At 66.7% G+C, this 21,814-nt stretch overlaps 1 protein-coding gene and 2 long non-coding RNA genes across 3 annotated transcripts; 1 reads left to right on the top strand and 2 right to left on the bottom strand.

Moving 5' to 3' along the window:
* Positions 1-454: 454 nt before the first annotated feature.
* On the bottom strand, positions 455-3,278 carry LOC139438542 (uncharacterized). The gene is made up of 2 exons (XR_011648218.1): positions 3,003-3,278; positions 455-1,129 (listed from the first exon to the last, which is right to left on the bottom strand). It is a non-coding gene; the product is annotated as an uncharacterized lncRNA (long non-coding RNA).
* On the top strand, positions 2,073-4,731 carry BST2 (bone marrow stromal cell antigen 2). Its single transcript, XM_058292775.2, has 5 exons — positions 2,073-2,747; positions 3,273-3,336; positions 3,494-3,554; positions 3,828-3,954; positions 4,452-4,731. The coding sequence occupies exons 1-4, from the start codon at positions 2,448-2,450 to the stop codon at positions 3,943-3,945; spliced, it is 543 nt and encodes a 180-aa protein (XP_058148758.1). The 5' UTR covers positions 2,073-2,447; the 3' UTR covers positions 3,946-3,954; positions 4,452-4,731.
* Positions 4,732-13,560: 8,829 nt separating this feature from the next.
* Positions 13,561-20,571, bottom strand: LOC111759093 (uncharacterized). The gene is made up of 2 exons (XR_002793180.3): positions 15,500-20,571; positions 13,561-15,164 (listed from the first exon to the last, which is right to left on the bottom strand). It is a non-coding gene; the product is annotated as an uncharacterized lncRNA (long non-coding RNA).
* Between the last annotated feature and the right edge of the window lie 1,243 nt (positions 20,572-21,814).

Raw genomic sequence — 21,814 nt, forward strand, 5'->3', positions numbered from 1 at the left:
TGCTTTGTGGCTGCTGAGGGGCCCCCTCCGGGGGAGCCACTCGGAAGCGGCTGCCCCAGCGGAGTCTGGGCTGGGAGTGGGGTGGGGTGGGGCGGGGCTGCAGAAGCCACTGGAAAAGCGCAGCGCCCACGGACCAGGCCCGGCTCCCGCCTCACCTGGAGGGCGCGGCTGATGGCCCAAACCTGGAGGCCAGCCTCGGGGGCTGCTCTCGGCCCCCTGGGGTCGGGCCGTGACCCGCCTCCGGCGTGTCCTGGAAGCCACCTTGGCCCAGCTGTGCTCCAGCCGCTGCCGGGAAACCCCCTTGTCTGCTTGCACACCCCAGATGACGGGGAGCTCATCCCCACTGGCCTGGGCAGACTGGCCCGTGCTGAGACCAGCTCAGCAATAGGTCTGCACAAAGGGAAGGTGACGCAGAACTGAAGAAATAAAAGGACAGAAAGAAAGACACAAGAGGGAAATTAAAGATGGGACCAGGGGGCTCAGCAGCTTCCGGAACTGAGAGCCTCGACCTAGTTTCCACATCGTATTTATTAGAAATGACAAAGCAGTAGCTGTCTGTGTTTATGTCCAGGCTGCTTGTTACTACAGCTGCAGCCCCGGCAATGCTGGGGAGCAGGCCGTAACTGAGTTCAAACGTCTCCACACGCAGGCAATTTTCGTGCTGACCAGCGTTCCGCCTAGTCAAGGCCCGTGTTGCTAAGCCCCCTGCCGGCGATTTGGAGCCGAAGGGTATCGGGAATGAAAGAGAGAGAAAAAGGAGAGTGAAATGAAGAGAAAGAAAGAACGAGCGAGCTGGGATCGGGGGTCTGCGAGTAGAGACTCCTCAGACAACTCTGTTGCTCCCGGGGGCTCTCTATACCCCAGTCCACGTGGTCAACGCAGCCACAGGCAGTGAAACATCAGCATCACTCTCAGTCTAAGGAATTAAAAAATCGTATCTCAAGGTACAAAGTTTAAGTGTTCTATTTACTCCAAAATGTTATCTGCTCGTCTTTTCTTTCAGCCTTTCTCAGCTTCGCCTGTTCGCGGGGAACTCTTGCTTAGCGCATTCCTTCGGGTGCGAGCTAGCCATGGGACAGCGAATCTCTCTGGAGGTCACTGCCTGCTTCCCACGGCCCGCTCTTCTTACCTGCGTTAGGGAGAGGTTTCAACTCCCAGCCAGGGTCCCACGTTCAAATTCAAGCTCGTTTCCCACCGCCCGATTTCCCGCAGGCGCCCTGGCTCCCTCAGCCCCCGCGGGAGGTGGGCGAGGCCCCCGCGCCCCCTGGGCCTCCCCCACGCGTCGCCCTCGAGGCCCCGTCTCGGCCTCAGCCGTTTCAGAGGCACAGGCCGGGCAGGGCGTTGGCACATCCATTGAGCGCCTACTGGATACGGAGGCGCTTTGCTCGCCTCTGCTCGCGGGCCCCTCCCGGTGATCGCCCCACTTCACGGATGGGGACACCGAGGCTCAGGGGTTTCCTGGGCGCCCTGGGGCCCCGGGGCAGGTCCTGGCGGTGGGAGCCGCTCCCCCTCCCCGGGCGGGGACCCGGGCCCCCCGGGCAGGTCCTGGCGGGGGGAGCCGCCCCCCTCCCCGGGCGGGGACCCCGGCCTCCGCGGGGCAGGTCCTGGCGGGGGGAGCCGCCCCCCTCCCCGGGCGGGGACCCGGGCCCCCCGGGCAGGTCCTGGCGGGGGGAGCCGCCCCCCTCCCCGGGCGGGGACCCGGGCCCCCCGGGCAGGTCCTGGCGGGGGGAGCCGCCCCCCTCCCCGGGCGGGGACCCCGGCCTCCGCGGGGCAGGTCCTGGCGGGGGGAGCCGCCCCCCTCCCCGGCCGGGGACCCGGGCCCCCCGGGCAGGTCCTGGCGGGGGGAGCCGCCCCCCTCCCCGGCCGGGGACCCGGCCCCCCGGGCAGGTCCTGGCGGGGGGAGCCGCCCCCCTCCCCGGCCGGGGACCCGGCCCCCCGGGCAGGTCCTGGCGGGGGGAGCCGCCCCCCTCCCCGGGCGGGGACCCCGGCCTCCGCGGGGCGGGCTGGGGAGGCCCCTGGTGGGCAGAGGGGGCTCTGCAGCCTGCGCGCCCGCGCCTTCCCGCTCCCCGCCCCGGGGCTCCCCTGGAGCAGGGGCGCCGCGGGGACCCCGGGACCCGGGCCCTGCCCGTCCCCCGCCCGACCTCGCAGCCTCAGTTTCCCCAGCTGGGACCAGACCCTCGCCGGCCCGGGCCTCTTCAGGCCGGAGGGCGGTTAAGGCAGGGGTGGCGCTCGGTGGCACAGACGGGCCCTGGCCGCGCTGGGTGGCCCCAGCTACCCCCGCCCCCAAAGTCCAGGCACAGAGCGGGCCAGGCGACGGCCAGCCCCTCGCGGGGAAGCGAAACCGAAAGCCTTCCTGCCCCCGCCGGGCGGCCCGCGCGGGCGGCCCCTGTGCTAACGAGGGGCCCAGAAGCTTCCCGCGGCTCTCGCCGTCCCCGACGGCAGCGGCGATGGCACCCGCCTGTCAGCGCCACGCCCCGGTGCCCAGGGCTGAGCGCGGGCGGAACCAGGGCCCGGGCGGCCGCGGGCTGACGCGGGCGCTGGGCGCCTCGCTGCTGCTGGTGGCCGTGGGCCTCGCGGGCCCCCTGATCCACTTCGCGCTCAAGGCCAGCAGCGAGGCCTGCGCGGGCAGCCCCCCGCCCGAGCAAGTCTGCAGGAACGCCACCCGCCACCTGGAGCGCCGGCTGACCTGGGCGCAGCAGGCTCTGCGGGACGCCGAGGCCCAGGCCGCCTCCTGCAACCAGACCGCGGTGAGGAGTGGCCCCCACAGGCCCTGTGCTGGGGGGCCTAGAAACTCTCCCCAGAAACGCCCGAAGGAGAAGGGGAGAGGCCTTGAAACTGTCGCTGGGCCCCCACATTGGGGCCTGGACTTCCCCCCGGGGTTTGGGGGTCCTCCAGAGTCTCTCCGGGGCGCTGGGCAGGAGGGGTTGGATACGGGGCCCCGCCAGGCCCTGAAGGAGGGGCCCTTGAAACTTCCAGTGAGCCCCTGGAAGACAAACTCTCACCCGGGTCCCGAGGTGGGAAACCTCGAAACTTCCAGTGGCGACTAACTTGCGCCGAGAACTCCCCGACGGCGGGGTGCTCGAGGGACCCCTAGATCTTCCCGGTCCCTGGTTCAGGAGTTCTCCCACGTGGGGGCCCAAAACGCCGCCTGGGAGGGTGGGGGGTGCGGCCAGCCCTAGGCGTGCTGGAGGGGAGCTGAGGGCCCCTGGGGGGTCCGGGGTCCAGGGCCCAGGGCGGGGACCCCAGGCTCTGACCCGGCCCCTGCGTTCCAGCTGGGCCTGGAGCACGCCCTGAGCCAAGAGAAGGAGCAGAGCCGCCGCGCAGGGGAGCTGCAGGGTGAGCCGGGGGGCGGGGCCGGGGCGGCTGGGGGCGGGGCCCGGGCGGCTGGGGGCGGGGCCAGCGCGGCGCGGGGGGCGGGGCCCGGGCGGCTGGGGGCGGGGCCAGCGCGGCGCGGGGGCGGGGCCTCGTGCCGACTCGCCCCTTCCCCCCCCAGAGGCGATGGACACACTGACCCAGGAGCTGCGGGAGGCGGAGGCAGAGGCGGAGCGACTGAGGTGGGCGCCCCGCCCCTCCCCGAGAGCCCCGCCCCTCGCCCGCCCCTGCCCGAGAGCCCCGCCCCTTGCCACGCCCTCCCCCGAGAACCACGCCCCTCGCCCGCCCCTGCCCGAGAGCCCCGCCCCTTGCCACGCCCCTCCTCCGAGAACCACGCCCCCGCCCCGCCCCTGCCCGAGAGCCCCGCCCCTGCCCGTGCCTGGGGGGCGGCCCCGGGGGGCGCCGGGCCTCGCGGGAGACCAGCTGGGGACCCCTGAGCCCCTGTCTCCGCCCAGGAAGGCGCAGCGGAGCCCGGGTGGAGGAAGCGCCGCCTCCGCCGGCTTCTCGTGCGGCCCCGGGCCCGGGACGGCCGCGGCGCTCCTGCTGCTGGGCCTGGGGGCTCTGCGCGCCTGAGGACCCCCCCCCCCCCCCCCCCCCGGTGAGCGGGCCGGGAGGGCGGGGCTCAGGGCGGGGGCGGGGCCCGGGAGGGCGGGGCCCGGGAGGGCGGGGGCTCAGGGCGGAGGGCGGGGCCCAGGGCAGAGGGCGGGGCCCAGGGCAGAGGGCGGGGCTCAGTGAAGGGCGGGGCCCAGGAGGGGCTCGGAAGGGGCGGGGCTTGGGGCTGAGCAGGCGGGCGCGGTCTTGGGAGGGCGGGGCCTGGGGTGGGCTCAGGGACCTCAGCGGGTTGGGGCCCTGGGGAGGGCGGGGCCGAGGCAGGGCGGGGCCTGGCAGGGGCGGGGCTCAGGGCAGAGGGCGGGGCCTGGGAAGGGAGTGGCTCAGGGCGAGCTGGCAGGGCCTCAGGGAGGGCGGGGCTTGGGAGGGGAGGGAGGGGCCTGATGCGGGGAGGGCGGGGCTTGGAATGGGAGGGGCGGGCGACGTGTGCTCGACCCTGGCCGCCCCTCAGGCCCTCCTGTCCCCTCTCAGGCCACCGCCGGGCCCTGCTCTGCTCCCCTTCCTCGCCCGCTCCACGTGGCCAGCTCCGAGGGGCCCTGGGGTTCCTGGCAGCGGGGCGAGGGGGTCGGCGCCGCTGGGGTCGGCCCTGGAGGTGGAAAAGCGGCTGGCTGGCCCCCCGCTGCACCCCCGCCAGAGCCGAGCAGCTGGGGGGCCACCTGCTTCTTTGCTGTCCCCACTCCTGGGGGTCGCTTTCTCCTGGGGGTCCGTCGGTCCCCAACATAATAAAACGCCCTTTGGGGAGACACCTCACCGTGCAGTTTCCAGTGTGTCCCTGGGCCTCCCCTGGGGCCGGGTGTACCCAGCCTTCCTCTCCAGAATGTTCCTAGGCGTCTCCTTCCTCCCCCCCCCCCCGCGACTGCGCCCCCGAGGTCATGGCAAAGACTCGGCAGCTCCCCCGCCCGCCTCACGCAGAACGCTTCCCTCGTCTCCTGCGTCCCCCCGAGAACCCGTGGTTCAGATGAGGAAACGGGGCTGTGCAGGGGCCGCTGCAGACCCTTCCCGGGGACCTCGGTGCTCCCCTCTGCCCACCCCCATCCCCCCTGGCCTGGGCGCAGAACGGCCCCTCCCCTTCAGCCCGGCTGGGGTGACGGGGGGCGGGTCTCCCCAAGCGCCCGCACAGCACCCCCGCAGTGCCCTCCCCTCCCCCTCACACCATGGCCCTCCCGGTGGGGCCCCCCGGCCCCGGGGGTTCTGGGGCGCAGGCTGGGGGTCCGGGGGACCTGGTGGAATCGGCAGGAGGAGCCAGAGCTGTGGGGCCCCGAGGCCAGCCTGGGGGGCTGCCACCCGCTTCTCATAGGCTCCTCATCCAGTCTGAAGGGGGAGGCGGCGGGGATCAGGGACGCCCGCCAGTGGAAGAGGGGGCCTGAGCCGGGGGGGGGGGCTTTCTGGAGGGAGCGGCATGTGGGCGAGAGCTGGGGGGGCAGTTAGTCAGGCTGGGGGCGTCTCAGGCCAAGGGGGCGGCAGGCGCCAAGGCCCTGGGGTGGGACTGAGGGCAGCGAGGGCCCAGGGGAAGAGGGAGATGCTGCCAGGTGAGAGGGAGCTGGGGGGGGTAGAAGGGGGAGGGGGAGGGGGAGGGGAGGGGGAGGGGGAAGAGAGATGGAGGGGGAGGGGAAGGAGCAGGGGTGGAGGAGGGGAGGGGGAGGGGCAGGGGAGGGGGCGGGGGGAGGGAGGGGCAGGGAGGGGAGAAGGGGGAGATGGAAGAGGGGAGATGGAAGGAGGAGGGGAAGGAGCGGGGGTGGGAGGAGGGGAGGGCCGCGCCGACTCCCTCCCCAGCTTCGCGCTCCTTTCAGCGGCCTCGGGGACTCCTGCGGGACCGCAGCCCTGGGCGGCTCCTGCCTTTCGTCTGGCTCCGCAGTGCCCCTCCGACCCCCGACTCTTCTGAAGTGAGCGCCCCCCACCCCACCCCTCGGCCCCAAGCGTGGGGTCCCGAGTAGCTGGTGTTACCCCCACTGTCAGGCAAAGCCCCGCCCCTTTCCATCCACTCCAGCACCTCGCTGATTAGCATAACGAGCTCGATTAGCATAACGAGCTCGAGGTGCTTCACGAGCTTGGGTGAGAGGCCCGAGGACCCCGCCCTGGGCTCCACCGCAGCTCTGCCCGCCTGGGCGCCCTGCCGAGACCCCCGTGGGTCGTGAGCCCTCTCCACCTTTCCCGCTTTCCCAGTCCCGCTGCGGGGGCGGGGGGGGGGGTCTACAGCCTCCACCCACCCCTCAGGCGGAGCCGGGGCACCCCATCCCCAGTCACTGTCACCAATGGCCTGGGGGGGGGCGAGTAGGCTGAGCCCCTCCCACTGTCCAGGTGTGGGAAACAAAGGCAGGTCCATTAAGCAAGGCACTCCCGTGACCACTGAGACGAGCTCTCGCGGTGGCTTTACGCACACGTCACAGGCCAGGAAGGAAATGTGTGCTCAGGTGGAACTAGGCAAAGCGAGCCCCAAGACTTAGAGGCTTGTTTATAGAACAGCGTCAAGGAACACGGTGATTTTACCCAGAGCTGTAACCACGTAGGTCCTGTACTCAGATGTGTGTCCACTTTTACTGGAACGGGTTGATGTAACGGTAATAACTAACGAGGAGTGATTGCCTGCTTTCTTGCTCTGAAGGGGCGTAAAAGGAAGCCCCTGGAATTAATAAAGTCGTCTGATGAGCTGGAGGATTCACTGCGCTCAGATCCCCTGATCCCAGTCTCTGTCTTTCATTCCCGACACCCTCGGGTCAACAATTCCCACATCTGGGGCCTGGGGGGGGGGGGAGGCGGCACCCGGGGCCTGTTTGAGGACTGCGTGTCCCTAAGGGATGTTACAGCCAAAGCCCAGGCCCCCTCCCCACTCCCCACGCCCCACGCCTGACCCGATGGGGACTGGGACCCCCTCACGCCTGACCCAACGGGGACTGGGACCCCCCACGCCTGACCCGATGGGGACTGGGACCCCCCACGCCTGACCCAACGGGGACTGGGACCCCCCACGCCTGACCCGATGGGGACTGGGACCCCCCACGCCTGACCCAACGGGGACTGGGACCCCCCCACGCCTGACCCGACGGGGACTGGGACCCCAACCCCAACCCCAACCCTAAGCCCACCCCCCACGCCTGACTCGACAGAGACTGGGACCCCCGACCCCAACCCCAACCCCAGCGCTCCGGGGACTCCACGATGGACCCGGCCGGGGACAGGGCACCCGGCAGGGCAAGGGGGGCACTGAAAGGGGCACTGGGGAGCAGGGTGTGGGCAGGGCCAGAGGTGGGGCCTAGGAGCCCCCTGGGCGCGCCAATAACGAAATCGTGAAAGGGGCAGGTGGACCGCAGGCCAGGCCAGCGCCGCACGACCTCGCACAGCGCGGCAGAGGCTGGAGCCGCGCGCGTGTCCGGTTCCATAAAGCGCGGCCCGCGAGCCACCGGGACACAGGGACCACCGTGTCGCACCTTGCCCGGCCCCTCCCTTCTCCCCTTCCTGGGCCCCCAGCCAGCACGCTGGGCCCCAGGGGGCTGGGGGGATAATGAGCAGGACTGGCCGAGGCGCGAGTCAGGCTCTGAGGGCACCAGCCTTTCAGGAATCTTTGTCTTTTCTGTGGTGGTGAAATGTCACAAACTTGGCCGTTTTAGGCACTTGTACGTGAGCTCGGCGGTGGTGATGACATTCGCAGCGTGCAACCCTCAATCCCGTTCCGAATGTTTCATCACCGAGAGTGGAAACCCCGCTCTGCCCCCCCCCCCGGGCCTGTACCCACGGAGCCGGCGACAACACGCAGCCTTCCGTGTCTCCCTCGGTCCTTTTCTTCTTTTTAAAAAAGATTATTTTAAGTTTATGTTTAAAACGCCGTCCTTTTCGAGGCCCCTTGTTCGCCCACTTCCTTCCCGATCAGGGCTGAGTCCTGTCCGGCCTGGAGCGGCCATGCGTTGCTGGTCACTCATGGGCCAGTGGCCGCCTGGCACGGCCGCCTCCCACCCCCAGAGCCTGGCCCCTCCCCAGCGGCCTCCACGCGACCAGGTCTCGTTCCAGGGAAGGCTGGACGAGACCCTGCCTCTCCTAAAAGCGGCACGCAGATGCCCGGCGCTGCGCGCACGTGCGTGGGAAGGCTCCGCTCCTGCCCTTGGGCTCGGCCGCGGCACCGGCGCTCAGGCCTCCTCGCTGAGCAGGTTTCCTGGATCTGGGTGGAGCCGACAGGGGTGGTGCACCCAGGATTCCCCGGGCCTCGGGGCAGGGTGTCCGCGACACGCCCCACCCTTCCCACTCTGGACCCTCCTGGCGCTGAGCCTTCCTGCGCCATTTCAGTTACAACAGGGGGGCCCTGATGTGAGGATTGTGGCTTGGGGGGTCTCCTCGGGTTAAAACCCTGGCGGGGGGGGGCGGCAGGTGTGGCCCAGCCAGTTGAGCACCTGCCTCCCACACGGGAGTCCCCGGTGGGGTTCTCAGTGCCTCCTAATGAAGAATCAAAAAGCAGGCGAGGAGCGCAACAACGAGGAGCGCAACAACGAGGAGCGCAACAACAAGGAGTGAAACAACGAGCAAACAGACGAGGGACCCGTGGAGGGGGGCGGCGGAAGACGCCCGAGAACCCTCCAGCCCCCTCCGCCCTCCTGGGGCCCAGAGGACCCGCCCCAGCCGAGACCCCGCCGCGCAGTCCCGGCCCAGCAAACCCCAGCCCCACGAGGGACCCCTGGCCGGAGAGGGGGCGGCGGCCTTCCTCCCTGGAGCGACCGCGGGGCCGCCTGCAGGACCCCGCGTGCGCCGCCCCCGCGCCAGCTGCCCGCACGGACCCGCGCCTCAGCCGCACCGCGAGGGGCGGCGCTTCTGCGGGCAGCGTGGGGGGGGTCCCCACGGGGCTCAGGGGCGGGGGGCATGGTGGCGCCGGCCTGCTCCGCCCGCAGGAGCTGGGGAGGGGGCGCCGTGAGGGGCTCTGGTGCCGTCCTCCGCAGAAGCTGTACCGACGCGACAGGAAGGGGCGCCCCGCGTGCAGGGGACCCTTGCCCGAGGCGGGGACGCGCGGCGGCGACCCCCGGGGCCCGGAACCCCTTCCGCCTAAAACAAAAACTGCCAGTAAAAACGACGCCAAATAGGTCGAAAAAGTTAACGGGAAACTTGTAGCAAGTTCTAAGTGCTCCTTAAAAAGTGCGCGGCCTCAGAGGGCGAGCGACCCCGGCCCCTCCCCCAGTCCCCCCCACTCAATTCCGCGCGTCCGAGGCGGCGCTCCTGGGGTCTCCAGCTGGGGAAGCCCCTTGCCCGCCGCCCCGGCCTGCAGAGGGAGGCGTCACTGAGCCCCTGGCCCCGGCCCAGCCCACCGCGTCCCGGGCGCCCCCGTCGCCTTCCCTGCGGCCAGGCGGGCTGTGGTCTCCTCGCCTCTCCGGGGCCGGGGCCCGGGCCGGGGCCGGGCCCACGGGGTCAGTGGACCCCCAGCTGAGGCCTGGGCCGCGCGCCCCCAAGTGCGGGTTCTGGGGTGCCCGGGCGGCAGGAAGCGCCCCCAGGCCCGCGGTCCACAGACGCGCAGGGATTTCGCCCTGGACGGGCTGAGCCCAGAGAGTCAGGGGAGGCTTTGGACTTAGGGCTGTTACCGAGAGGGCTTCGGGCTTTCGGGGTGCAGAGGCCCCATCGCCCCACTGGTTAAGATCGGGCCCGAAAGCATGCGGGGCCCGAGGCCTTGTGAGCGAGGAGGGGGCGGCAGGGCGGGCACCCCCAGCACCCGCCACGTGCACAGGAGGCCCTGAGCCGGCCCCCGCGGCGGAGGCAGCTGTAGGGCAGCGCCGGCCCCGGACCCCCCCCACACCGCGCCCCTCCCCACCTGTGCGCCGGGCAGGTGCCGCGCTGCCCCCCACAGGTGCCCCCGCTGCCCCCCCCCCACGTGCCCCGCTGCCCCCCCCCGCACGTGCCGCGCTGCCCCCCCCCGCAGGTGCCCCCGCTGCCCCCCCCCCGCAGGTGCCGCGCTGCCCCCCGCAGGTGCCGCGCTGCCCCCCCCCGCAGGTGCCCCGCTGCCCCCCCCACACGTGCCGCGCTGCCCCCCCGCAGGTGCCCCGCTGCCCCCCCCACACGTGCCGCGCTGCCCCCCCACACGTGCCGCGCTGCCCCCCGCAGGTGCCGCGCTGCCCCCCCCCGCAGGTGCCCCGCTGCCCCCCCACACGTGCCGCGCTGCCCCCCCACACGTGCCGCGCTGCCCCCCCCGCAGGTGCCGCGCTGCCCCCCCCGCAGGTGCGCCGCCTCCTCGCGTGACCCCGCCCCCGCCCTCCCCGCAAGGCCGTCCTTGCAGCGCCGCCACCACCTTCTCGCCGCCGTGCGGGGGTCTCTGCAGCCAGGCGCGTCCGCTGCTGCGGGGGGCGGGGGCCTGGCTCCCCGCTTGAGCCCCAGGCCCGACAGAGCTGCACCCCGGAGACAGCGGCGCCCCAACTGCAGCGTCCCCGCTGCTGGGCCGCCCTGGAGGAGGCGCCTGCCCCACCTGCGCTGGCGAGCCGGCGGGGAGGGGGCGGGGAGGGGGCGCTGCAGGGCCCGAACACGCCGCCGCGGGAAGGGGCCAGCGCAGCCTGGAACAGGCGCAGGGGCAGGATGGGCAGGGGCAGGGGTCACGCGCGTGTCCCCTGCCCAGCAGGGCCAATCCCCCCCCTCCTCATCGGGGCCACCTGGGGTCTGCTGACATAAGGAACAGGGACCCCAGGGCGTGTGCTGCCCCTTCCCAGAGGCGCCAGGCCCGGCCTGGGGGTCTCACTCACCGAGCTTGGCGTGGGGGGCAGCTGGCTTGGCTACCCGGGACCCCGCCCCCGGGGCGTCCACCGCTGCTCTCGCTGTGTAAACACCAGCCCCTTTCTGAAACCTCCCCGTGTTCCTTCTCTACCGGATTCTTTTGTTGTCAAACCAGTTGGAGACCCGTGGACACGGAAGCCACGTCGGACGTGGAGGCGAGGAGCCCGTGGAGGCAAGGAGCCCACGGCCCCCGGGAGTCCGCCCCACTGCTGGGGAGGAGCACGCCTCGGTGGCGCCCTGGGCTGGGGTCTTGCAGGTGAGGGACGGGCTGTGCTGCCCACGAATCCAGGAGCTGCTGAGCCCCGAGGTGGGCCCTGGAGGCCTCGGGGGCCTGAGGCACCGTCCACGCCGCTCAGGGCAGGGGCTCGGGCCCTCGATGGATCCAGGCCCGACAGGGGCAAGGAGCATTGTGGGAAACTGTCTTACCTGTTCTTTATTGTAAACGTTACACCTCTTCTATTGTAGATGTTGCAGTTGTTTTTTATTATTGTAGATGATGTTGCAGTTCTGATAGCAAACAGCTGCTCTGGAGTTTCCAATAAATACATGTGGAAACTAGGGTCGAGGCTCCCCCGGTCCCCTCTTTACCTCCTCTCTTGTGTCTCTCTCTTTCTGTTCTAATTCATAAAATTCTGCGTTGCCTTCCCTTCGAGCCAGCCTGTAGCTGAGCTGTCTCAGCATCTGGCGCCCAACGTGGGGCACAACGGGAAGGCGGCTCACACAAAGGAGCTCGGCTCACACAAAGGAGCTCGCCTCACAGGCGGGCGCTGCGTCCTCAGCCTCCGGGAAGGAGCCCCGAGAGAAGACCCTCTGGGCGCTGCCGGCCGTGCAGCCCCCCACCCCCGAGTAGGAGCTCCTGCCCCCTGCCCTGGCAGCCACCAAGGTTCCCCTGGGCCCCCAACACAGCCCGAGGGACGGACAGCAGCGGAGCCTCGTGGCACCAGGCTGTGGCGCTGCCCCTTCGGAAGGCGCCTCTTTAACCCCCTCAGGGTCCCCATAAAGAGGAGCCCCGGTGCCGGCTGCCTGCCCAGCCCCTGCCCGGCACCCAGTGTCCACTGGCCCCGAGGAGCCGCCCTCGGCACATCCAGCAAAGCCGACACAGCCGCGGCTCCCACAGCTGAGGGCGAGGGGGCTTCCTCCGGGAGGCGGGTGCGGCCCTCGCCCGTCGGGGCCACCTGCAGCCTCCAGGGCGCGGCGCGCAGCCCTGCTCCTGTCCCGCGACTCCCCGTCAAGGCCCGGCCTCCCCCTCCAGCCTCGCCTGGACCCCACCTGAGCCCTCCTGGCCAGCTCTTCCCTGGCGTCCTCGCTGGGTGAGCGCTCAGCCCTGCCGTGGCCCGTCGGCTGAGATCCGCCGCCTCCGCCGCAGGGACAGCCTCGGCCAGCGCTCCCCACAAGCGCCCGCAGCCCCTGGCCCCCAGCCCGGCGACTCCAGCCGAGTCTCCAGGGGTTCTGGAGAAGCACCAGTGGCCTCCCACTGCCCCCCGAGGCCCGCGGGGCCCACCCGGCGCCGAGGAAGCGTGTGCGCAGGGCTGCCCAGGCCTCGCGGGTGCACTGCCTCAGCTACACCGGGATGGCGCCGGCCACGCGCTCCTTTTCGGTGAGGGAGACGGGGCTCAGCTGGCTCTGCTCCCGCAGGAGGCTGGCGACGTGCACGGTGAGCTCGTGCAGGCCTGGGGCGGCGGCACAGAGGCGCTGGGACCTGGCAGGCGGCGCCGGGCTCCACCCAGCGCAGGCCGGCTGCTGAGAAGGAAGCTGAGGCTGGGAAGGCAGCGTCGCTGCGAGCTCCCATGGCAGGCGTCACCTTTTGCCACTTCTCCAGCTCCAAGCCGCGCGTCCTCGGATGTGGGGCAGCCGCCGCCGGCCCCCGCCTCGCCTCCCGGGTCGGCCACGCCCTCGGCCAGCGCGAGCCGTCCAGCGCAGGAGCTGGGCGCCGTGTGGTCAGCGCTGGAGGGGAGAGGTGACGAGTCGGGGGGCTCCTGGGCCCGCTCCCCGCGCAGCCCCTCGGGGCACGGCAGGTCCTGGCGCCCGGGCCAGGCGCCCGCTCTGGACAGGCTGAGCCTGCAGGACGCGTCGGGCAGCGGGCCTGGGCGCAGGCTGCGCTGCTGCAGGTGGCGGGGGCTTGGAAAACCCCGACCAGAAACGACGAGAAGCCGCGCAAGGACTGAGCAGAGGAACAGCGAATCCTGCAACCAGGCAGGCGCCAGCCTCCGCGCAGGCGGGGACCAGTCGGTGGCCCCACCCGCCGTGTGCGCCGAGACCCGACGCGTCCTGCAGGTGCTGGTGCTCCCGGGGGCCAAGGAGACCCTCAGGTCCTAGGGCAGGTGGCTCTGCGTTCAGGGCCTTGTCAGCGGGTCCTGCTTTGGAGTGTGTGCTCCTGAGTGTGAGGGGAGCTGGACTCCGAGGTGACCTTTCTGCACACGCCTCTCTGTCACTTTTACTGAATCTGTGGTTGGCGCTGGGGTTGGTGGATGCTCAGGAGACCTGAGCCTCTGGACTGTCCACGTGCCGGCTGCGCCCTGAGCCTCAGCAGAGTGGCAGCCCCTACTCTCTGGTTTACTGGACTTGCCCAGGTCAGCTGACAGGGAGGTGAGGATGGGCAACCCCACACCAGGGAGCCGAGAGCGCCACAGCTGCAGGCAGGAGAACCCATCGGCCACGGGGGATCCAAGTCCCCCCTCGATATGCCACAACGATGAAAGAATTTAGTGATGCAGGAAGGGTGGGGGTAGGGGTGGGGGTGGGGGGGAGTGGGGGGTAGGGGTGGAGGTGGGGGTAGGGGTGGGGGTGGGGGGAGTGGGGGTATACGGGCTCTTCTTATATTTGTTAAGGTAACATTTTGTATGATCTATGTATCTGTAAAAAATATTTTTTTAATCTATTGAAAAAAAGTCAAAGACTCTTCAAATACATTTGAAAGAAAAAAGATGTAGCAAAACAGGGAGCTGAGGTGGAACAAAAGAATGATCGCCTCTCTCCCACTCCCAGAAGTCCAGGACCCGTTCCCGGGGCCACCTAGTGAGAAGACAAGCACACACAGAGGAACACACAGCAAACGGACCGGAGGACAGACATTGGGGGGGGGGGGGTGGAGATAAGTAAACGATAAATCTTTAAAAAATAAAATGAGCCGCAGGCTTTTTCACCCAGTCTTCCAGCCTCTTCCTTTGATAGGGGGAGCTTAATCCATTGCCATTTAAGTCAGGAACCGAGCAGGAAGAATCTGCTCTTGCCATTTAGCTGTTTGTTTTCTGTATGTCTTTTATGTTTTTTGTTCCTCGGTTACTCCATTAGTACATTTTTAGAAAATACTCAGTTGCCTTTTGTACTGTACCGTTTTGATTCCCTTAGTCTTTCCTTTTCTCCATACCTTTTAGGTGTTTTCTTGGTGGTTGCCTCTGTAATTACAATGAAGATGTTACACGCACAGCCTCGTTCCTCCATTACCGACCTCGCTTCAGGCGTTTAAACTCTGCTCCGCGTGTCTCCGGTCTCCCTTCCTCCTTTCATATTGCTACTGTTGTTTTTAGTGTAGAATCAGCTGCTGGGCTCAGTTTAGAGGATCCCAACTCGGTGGCAGCATCCAAAGAATCGTAGTCGGGAGCCAGCCGAGCACGTGCCTCCTTCTCCCCGTCAGGCCCGACGACGGCGTTGCCTTGGCCGTGCCGGGGTCCCGGCTGCTTCACGGCCTGCGGGACCCGGTGCTGCTGGGCCCTGACGCCCAGGGGAAGGCGAGCCGCTCCTCGCTGGCCCCGCTCCGCTTCACGAGGGCCTGTGCCGCGGTCCCTTCTCACCCCTTCCCACCAGGGGCCACGCGGCCCAGGCTCTTTCCAAGACTTCGCAGGTTTACGGAAACGCTGCGGTCCAGCACAAACTTGTGTGCGGGTCAGCTGCCCCACAGAGCGCCCCGGCCTGCGGTGTCTCCTGCCAGCTCCGCCCCCGAGTGCGTTCACAGGACGACGTCCTGCCCTGCCCTTGTGCCCACTGCCGTGTGCGCGGACAGCCGCGCAGGAGGCCAGCTCCGCCACCGAGCATCGCTTTTATTTTGCATCAGTGGTTCATTGCAGCGGGCTCATTACAGAACTGCAGGGCTTTGGTTTTGCACAGGCACGTGCAGCGAAATGAAATGAAAGGCACTTGCACATCAGGGTGATGGTTCAGCACTTAAGTTGGGGCGTGTTTCAAATTAGAGACCAGTCAGACGTGCTGGGAGTTTCGCGGGCCAAGCATAGAAATCCCTCGGTTTGGAGAACCTCGGTGTCTGTGGCGTGCTCTTGGCTCAGTGGGATGTGTCTGCAGAGCTGCTTGAGCGTTTCCCGGGACAGCACCTAATGCGGTTCCGGCTGCCGAGCCCCCGGGGCACCCGAGGCAGCAGGGGTGCTGGGACCCGCCTGCCAAGTCCGCTGGAGCCGCTGTCGGGAAGGAAGGGCCTTTCCACTCCAGTGTGCCGAGGGCTCCTGGAACAACACACCTTTTTTTTAAGCATTTATTTTTTATATTTTTTTCAAGGTACATAACCACAAAAAGTTACATTAAAAAAAAAGAATTTCCCACATACCCCACCCCCTCACCCCACTCCTCCCACATCAACCTCTTTCATCACTGCGGCACACCCACTGCATTTGATGAGTGCATACTGGAGCACTGCCGCACCGCATGGATTAGTTTACATTGTGGTTTACTCTCCCCCAGTCTACTCAGTGGGTTATGGCGGGATATACAATGTCCAGCATCTGTCCCTGCAATATCATTCAGGACAACTCCAAGTCCCGAAAACGCCCCCACATCTCACCTCTTCCTCCCTCCCTGCCCTCAGCAATCCCGTGGCCACTGTCTCCACGTCAGTGATGCCGCTTCTTCCATTGCTGGAGTCACAGCAGTTCTAGAGTAGACACCAGTAAGTCCACGCTAGTCCCTATTTTATTCCTGCACCCTGTGGACCCTGGGATGGTGACGTCCAGTCCACCTCTGGATCAAGAGGGGGCTTGGATGCCACATGGATGATGGATGCGATTCTCCTGCCTGCAGCTGTAGGCTTTCTCGGTTCCCTGGTGTGGTGGTTGACCGTCCCACCTCCCTGTCAGCTGACCTGGGTGAGTCCAACGAACCGGAGAGTAGCTGTTGCAACTCCACTGAGGCTCGGGGCCCAGCTGGCACATGGACAGTCCAGAGATTCACGTCTCCTGAGCATACACCAACCCCATCAGCAAACACCAGTTCAGTAAAAGTGACAGAAGAGGCTTGTGTAGAGGGGTCACATCTGAGTCCAACTCCATCCCCCTCAGGAGCACAAATCCAGAGTAGGGCCCACTGGCAAGGCCCTGAACTCCAGAGCCATCTGCCATGACCATCTGCTACATCTCTGATTGTCTCTCCTCTGTGTCTCTTGTGTCATCTTGCTGTGCCAGCTCTCCATGTGGGCCGGCTTCCCTGCGTGGGCCAGCTTGCCCTCATCAGGAGGCCCTGGGCATCGAACCTTGGACCTCCTGTATGGTAGACGGGAGCCCAACTGCTTGAGCCACATCCATTTTCCATCATTTTATTATTTTTATTAAAAAAAAATTTTTTTAGGAGGTTCTGGGGATTGACCCCAGGACCTCATACATGGGAAGCAGGTGCTCAGCCGTTGAGCTACGTCCGCTCCCCAAAGACAGTTGGGATGTTTTTAGGAGGTACCAGAGTTCAAACCCAGGACCTAGTATGTGGGAGGCAGGCACTCAACCACTGAGCTATATCTGCTCCCTGAGACTAATTTCAGATACAAAGACACAAGAGGTTGAACTTAAAATGGTAGAAAAAGATTTTTCATGTGAATGGTAATCAAAAGAGCTGGAGTAGCCATATTATTGTGAGAGAAACCAGTCTTATTAGTTACTAGAGAGAAAGAAAGATATTATATATTGATGAAAGGGTCAGTCCAGCAAGGTATGACAAACATCCTTGTACCTTATAACAGAGCCCCAAAATACATGAAGCAAAAACTGACAGAATTGAAGGCAGAAAGACTGTTCCACAATAACAGCTGGGGGAAACAGGGGTGGCTCAGGCAGCTGGGCTCCCGTCTGCCACACGGGAGGTGCAGGGTTTGATGCCCGGGGCCTCCTGGTGAGGGCGAGCTGGCCCGTGCACCAAGCTGGCCCACACGGGAATGCTGCCCCGCGCGGGAGTGCTGGCTGATGCGGAGAGCTGGCACAGCAAGATGACGTAACAAGAGCCACAGAGGAGAGACGACAAGAGATGTAGCAGGACAAGGAGCTGGGTGGCACAAAATAACGGTCGCCTCTCTCCCACTCTGGAAGATCCCAGGATCGGTTCCTGGAGCTGCCTAATGACAAGACAGGCAGACACAGAAGAACACACAGCGAGTGGACAGAGAGAACAGATAAGGGGTGGGGAATAAAAAAATTTATTTTTAAAAAGGCCCTCCTGATAAGCTGGATGCAGGGGTCTTAGAGAACGAGATTCACGGTAATGACTCTGCCTTCCCTACAACCCCATGTCTTTAGATTCAGCACAGGCACCTTTCAAGGGGCACAAAGTAATCCCACAGAAAGTTTCTGTGGCTTATTATGAAAAGAAAACAAAGGCTTAGGCTTTGAGCATAATCTTGGCCTAGAGGAGATGCAGCAGTCACAGCTGACTGGACCCGAGGGCAGACGTTGCCAAGGTGGGTTAATGGATGGGGGGCACGCCCCGAGGGGCCACCCATTTCCCTCTGTGACTTACTTCTCAAGAGACTAGGGCAGGGGAGTGGATGTGGCTCAAGCGGCCGAGCACCTGCTTCCCACATGGGCGGTCCCCGGTTTGGTCCCAGTGCCTCCTAAAAACAACAAGCAAAGAAATGGGAAAACCAACTCAGGGCGCCCATGTGGCCCAGTGGTTGAGCGCTGGCTTCCCACATGAGGTTGGGGTTTACTGGTTCAATCCTAAAAAATAGAGACTAGGGCGAAGGTCTCTCGTGATCCACAGCAGCAGCCTCTGCCGGCGCTGAGGCTGAGAGGGCGGGCGGCAAGGAAACACGAGCATAGCCCCTAGGGCAGGGGCTCTCAGTCAGAGTCTGTGAGCTTGAAATGAAATTCGAAGGAGCATTATTCTCGTGGGGACGTGTGGGAACAGGTGTGATATATGGAGAGTGTGGACTTAGTAAGGGGGCCATGGATTTCACGTGACTGGCAAAGGGGTCCATGGAATAAAAAAGGGTAAGAACCCTGCTCCAGGTCTCTCAGCCCCACAGCCGCCAGGACCTGAATTGTCATCTCTACTAGTAGAAAACACGTAACAAAACCAAGTCAGAAAAGAGGGGGTTCAGAGAAACCTCTTCCTCCTACCTGCGAGCCTGCTCGGGGGCCTAAGGCTACGGGGCGCGCGACCACGAGGCCCAGGCCCGCTGCCCCCCACCCGCTTGTCCCTCGGCAGGCAGAGGCAGCCACGCGCCCCCGGCTCCAGGCATCTGCGCAAGCGTCTTTGCCCTAGAAATCGTGCCACCATTCCCTGGGGTCATTTTCTGTTACACGAGTCCGAGCGCTGGTTTTAAGCCTATGTAGAAATATAGAAAGAACCCCGTGCCCTCTAAAACTGGATCTGCTTAGACTGGAAGTGTAGACCCCGACACGAATGCCACCGTGGCCTAAGGGCAAGGGTTTCATTCAGAGAAAAACAAAATTTTCTGAATTGTTTGTTCATTTCTAATTTTCTTTCTATATTAAGTAGGCAAAACAATGCTAACATATAACCCTGGTAATTCACTTAAAATCCATTATGCTCACCAACACGTCTCAGGTTCAAAAATAATTTCCATTTGTCAGGTCCACCACCTGTAGAGTTTGATATTATTTATGAATTCCAAAAGAGATATGAGTACGTTTGTAAACGGGTCTGTTTCTCTGGGCATGACACGCTTTGACTGTACTAGATTATGTTGAAGTAGGGCTTTGATTTAACCACGTCATTAGAGTGCAACTCAGTGTTGAGTCCCAGCTCCCTTGGGCTGATGAAAGCAGACGCTCACATGGAGGCAGATACCCAGAGAAGGACACAGAGGAAGAGGGACAACCCATTAGACTCGGCAGCGGCCCCGGAAGGAGAGGTGGGCCTGAGAGCCCACAGCTGACCTTGGGAAGAGACCAGAGCAGCTGGGCCTGAAAGAATCGAGCCCCAGGAAGAAAGACGAGCCTGCAGCTGGGGTCAGAAGCAGCCGGGACCACCGCGCCTCAAGAGGAAGAGGAGGGCTGAGCCTTCACAGACGTCACCCACCATCTTGTCCAACACGTGGCGACAGGGTTTGGAGAGGAAGCAACCTTGAGCTGGACTCTTTAGGGCCTTGTGACTGTAAGCTGCTACCCCAAATACATACCCTTTATGAAAGCCAACAGAGTTCTGCATTTTGCATCAGCACTCCTTTGGCTGACTAGTACACCATCTAAGAGGCAAACAGACCTGTGAAAGCTGAAATAAGCGGCAGAGCTCCGAGTGTGACAAACGTGGTCAGAGACCAGCCCAGGAGCGGTCACCCTCGCCGTCTCCGGCTGACCGGGGCTGGGCCTAAATGAAAACGCCCCCAAGCCTTGAAGTCCCTCCTGTGCCAGGCAACCAGAGGCAAGACCAGCACACGCTTCAGAATTCTGAGATTATCTGCTACACGACGAAACGGGTTATGCACAAGCATTTGGAACTGCCTTCCTAGAAATGCAGACAGGTGCAAGTGGGATTCAGGTTTAAGGACAGTAGATTTGTCTTTCTTTACATCACTTACAGTGATGAGCAGGTGAGGTGGCCTCACACGAGAGGAACAAGTCCTTGCTAGACAGCTGAGCGACACTGACTCCCGGGGCTGTGAAGGGGATGGCGGGCGTGCAGCGAGAGCAGGGACAGACAGACTTTGCTGTCCAGGAGGGACAGTCACCGTCCTCTCCTGGGCTGAGAACTGGCTGCAGAGCTCAGTGTGAGACCGCCCCGAGCTGTGTCTTCTCCAGAGTGGATTAAATGGCTCACTCGAGAGCCGACACTGCTCTCCTGACGTGGCTGACTCTCAGAGCCTCGAGTTCATCCAAAGGCTAGGTCCAGGGAACGAGACGGTCTGAGGCTTCTAAATGAAATCCCAAGGGGTCTTCCTACCCCAGGAAGGGGCCAGGAAGCTAAGAGCCGTGGTAAGAGTACCAAGCATGTAGAGTCCCCACCTGTCGAATTTCTTGGTCTTAAAACAAAAAGAGCTGCCTTTGGGGACAGCAAGGAAGGGGTAACCAACTGCACTCTGTTCTAAAGCCCGTTCTGGGGGCCTGGCTTCTCCAGGAAAGAGCAGCAGCCGCACAAGGAAGGCAACCCTGGGAGGGCTCTGGCCTTCTGCAGCCCCCACCCCCAGAATCTCAGCTCCTCAGACCTGGCCTGAGCTGGGTGCCAGGCTCTGGGAGCCCGAGTGCTCACGGGCATCCCCGGGGAGACCTCCCGGGCTGGGGTCACCTGCAAGGGGGGTGCCAGCAGCTGTCGCCAAGGAGGGAGCAGAGGCCCGTGAGCCTCCTGGATTCCTCCGGCACAACGAAGAGAAGGAAGCCAGTGGGAGCAGGAGAGGCGCAGGGAAAGCAAGCCTGAAGGGCAGGCCGCCTCCTCTGCCGGCGCAGCGCGCACCACCCGGGGCCACCCCGCACCCAGGGCCTCGTCCTCTTCTAGGCACCCACCGCTGCGGGGGCGGCTGGCTCAGGGGGAACAGGGGTCTCGGGGCGCTCGGGTTTTCCCTGCCCTGGCTAAGTCGACTCCCTCCCGGGCGCGCTTCCCGCCCGCAGCCTTCGCGGACCTTCCCGCACCGCCGCACCGTCCCCCAGGACCTGGGGCAGCCCCGGGGGGCGGCTCACCTGCCCGCGCCGCCCGAGACCCCGCCCCCGCGCCGGGACCCCCACCCCCCCCCCCCCCGCCCTGGGACCCCGCCCCCGCGCCGGGACCCCGCCCCCGACCCCGTCCCCCACGCCGGGACCCCGCCCCCGCCCCGGGACCCCGCCCCCACGCCGGGACCCCCCCCCCCCCGCCCTGGGACCCCGCCCCCGCGCCAGGACCCCCCCCCCCCCCCCCGCCCTGGGACCCCGCCCCCGCGCCGGGACCCCGCCCCCGACCCCGTCCCCCACGCCGGGACCCCGCCCCCGCCCCGGGACCCCCCCCCCCCCCCCCCCCGCCCCGGGACCCCGCCCCCGCCCCGGGACCCCGCCCGCGGCCTCCCCACGCCCGCGGCCTCCACACGCCGGGGCCCCGCCCGGGCCGCGGCTTCGAGCCCGCGGCCCAGATCCCCGGCCGGCCCCTCCCGGGACCCCCCCCCCCCGCCGGGACCCCGCCCCCCGCGCCGGGACCCCGCCCCGGGACCCCCCCCACGGCCTCCACACGCCCGCGGCCTCCCCGCGCCGGGACCCCCGCCCCTGCGCCGGGAACCCCCCGCCGGGACCCCGCCCCCCGCGCCGGGACCCCGCCCCGGGACCCCGCCCACGGCCTCCACACGCCCGCGGCCTCCCCGCGCCGGGACCCCCGCCCCCGCGCCGGGACCCCCCCCCGCCGGGACCCCGCCCCCCGCGCCGGGACCCCCCGCCCCGGGACCCCGCCCACGGCCTCCCCACGCCCGCGGCCTCCCCGCGCCGGGACCCCCGCCCCCGCGCCGGGACCCCCCCCGCCGGGACCCCGCCCCCCGCGCCGGGACCCCCCCGCCCCGGGACCCCGCCCACGGCCTCCACACGCCCGCGGCCTCCACACGCCGGGGCCCCCGCCCCCCCCGGGACCCCGCCGCCGCGGGGAGCACCCGGCCTGCGCCTCGTCCGGGCTCTGCGCGGGCACGGCCGGGAGCCCCGCAGCGCAGCCCCCGCGCGGCGCCAGCGAGGACTCGCGAGGGAGGCGCGGCGTCCGCGGGCGCTGAGGGAGGCCGCGCAACCGCCGCCGACCACCGCCCGGGCCCGCCCCCGCCGCGGCAGCCAATCGCCGCCAACCGCCACCAGGGTCCGCCCCCGCCTCCCGCTACGGTCAGCCAATTGCTGCTCGGGCACCGCCCTTAGGGCCCGCCCCCGCCAACCAATAGCCGCCAACCGCCGCCAGCATCCGCTCCCGCCTTCCTCTGCGCCGCCGATGCAGCCAGCCAATC

The sequence above is a fragment of the Dasypus novemcinctus genome, unplaced genomic scaffold (genome assembly GCF_030445035.2).
Source record: "Dasypus novemcinctus isolate mDasNov1 unplaced genomic scaffold, mDasNov1.1.hap2 scaffold_289, whole genome shotgun sequence".
Taxonomy (NCBI): Eukaryota; Metazoa; Chordata; class Mammalia; order Cingulata; family Dasypodidae; genus Dasypus; species Dasypus novemcinctus.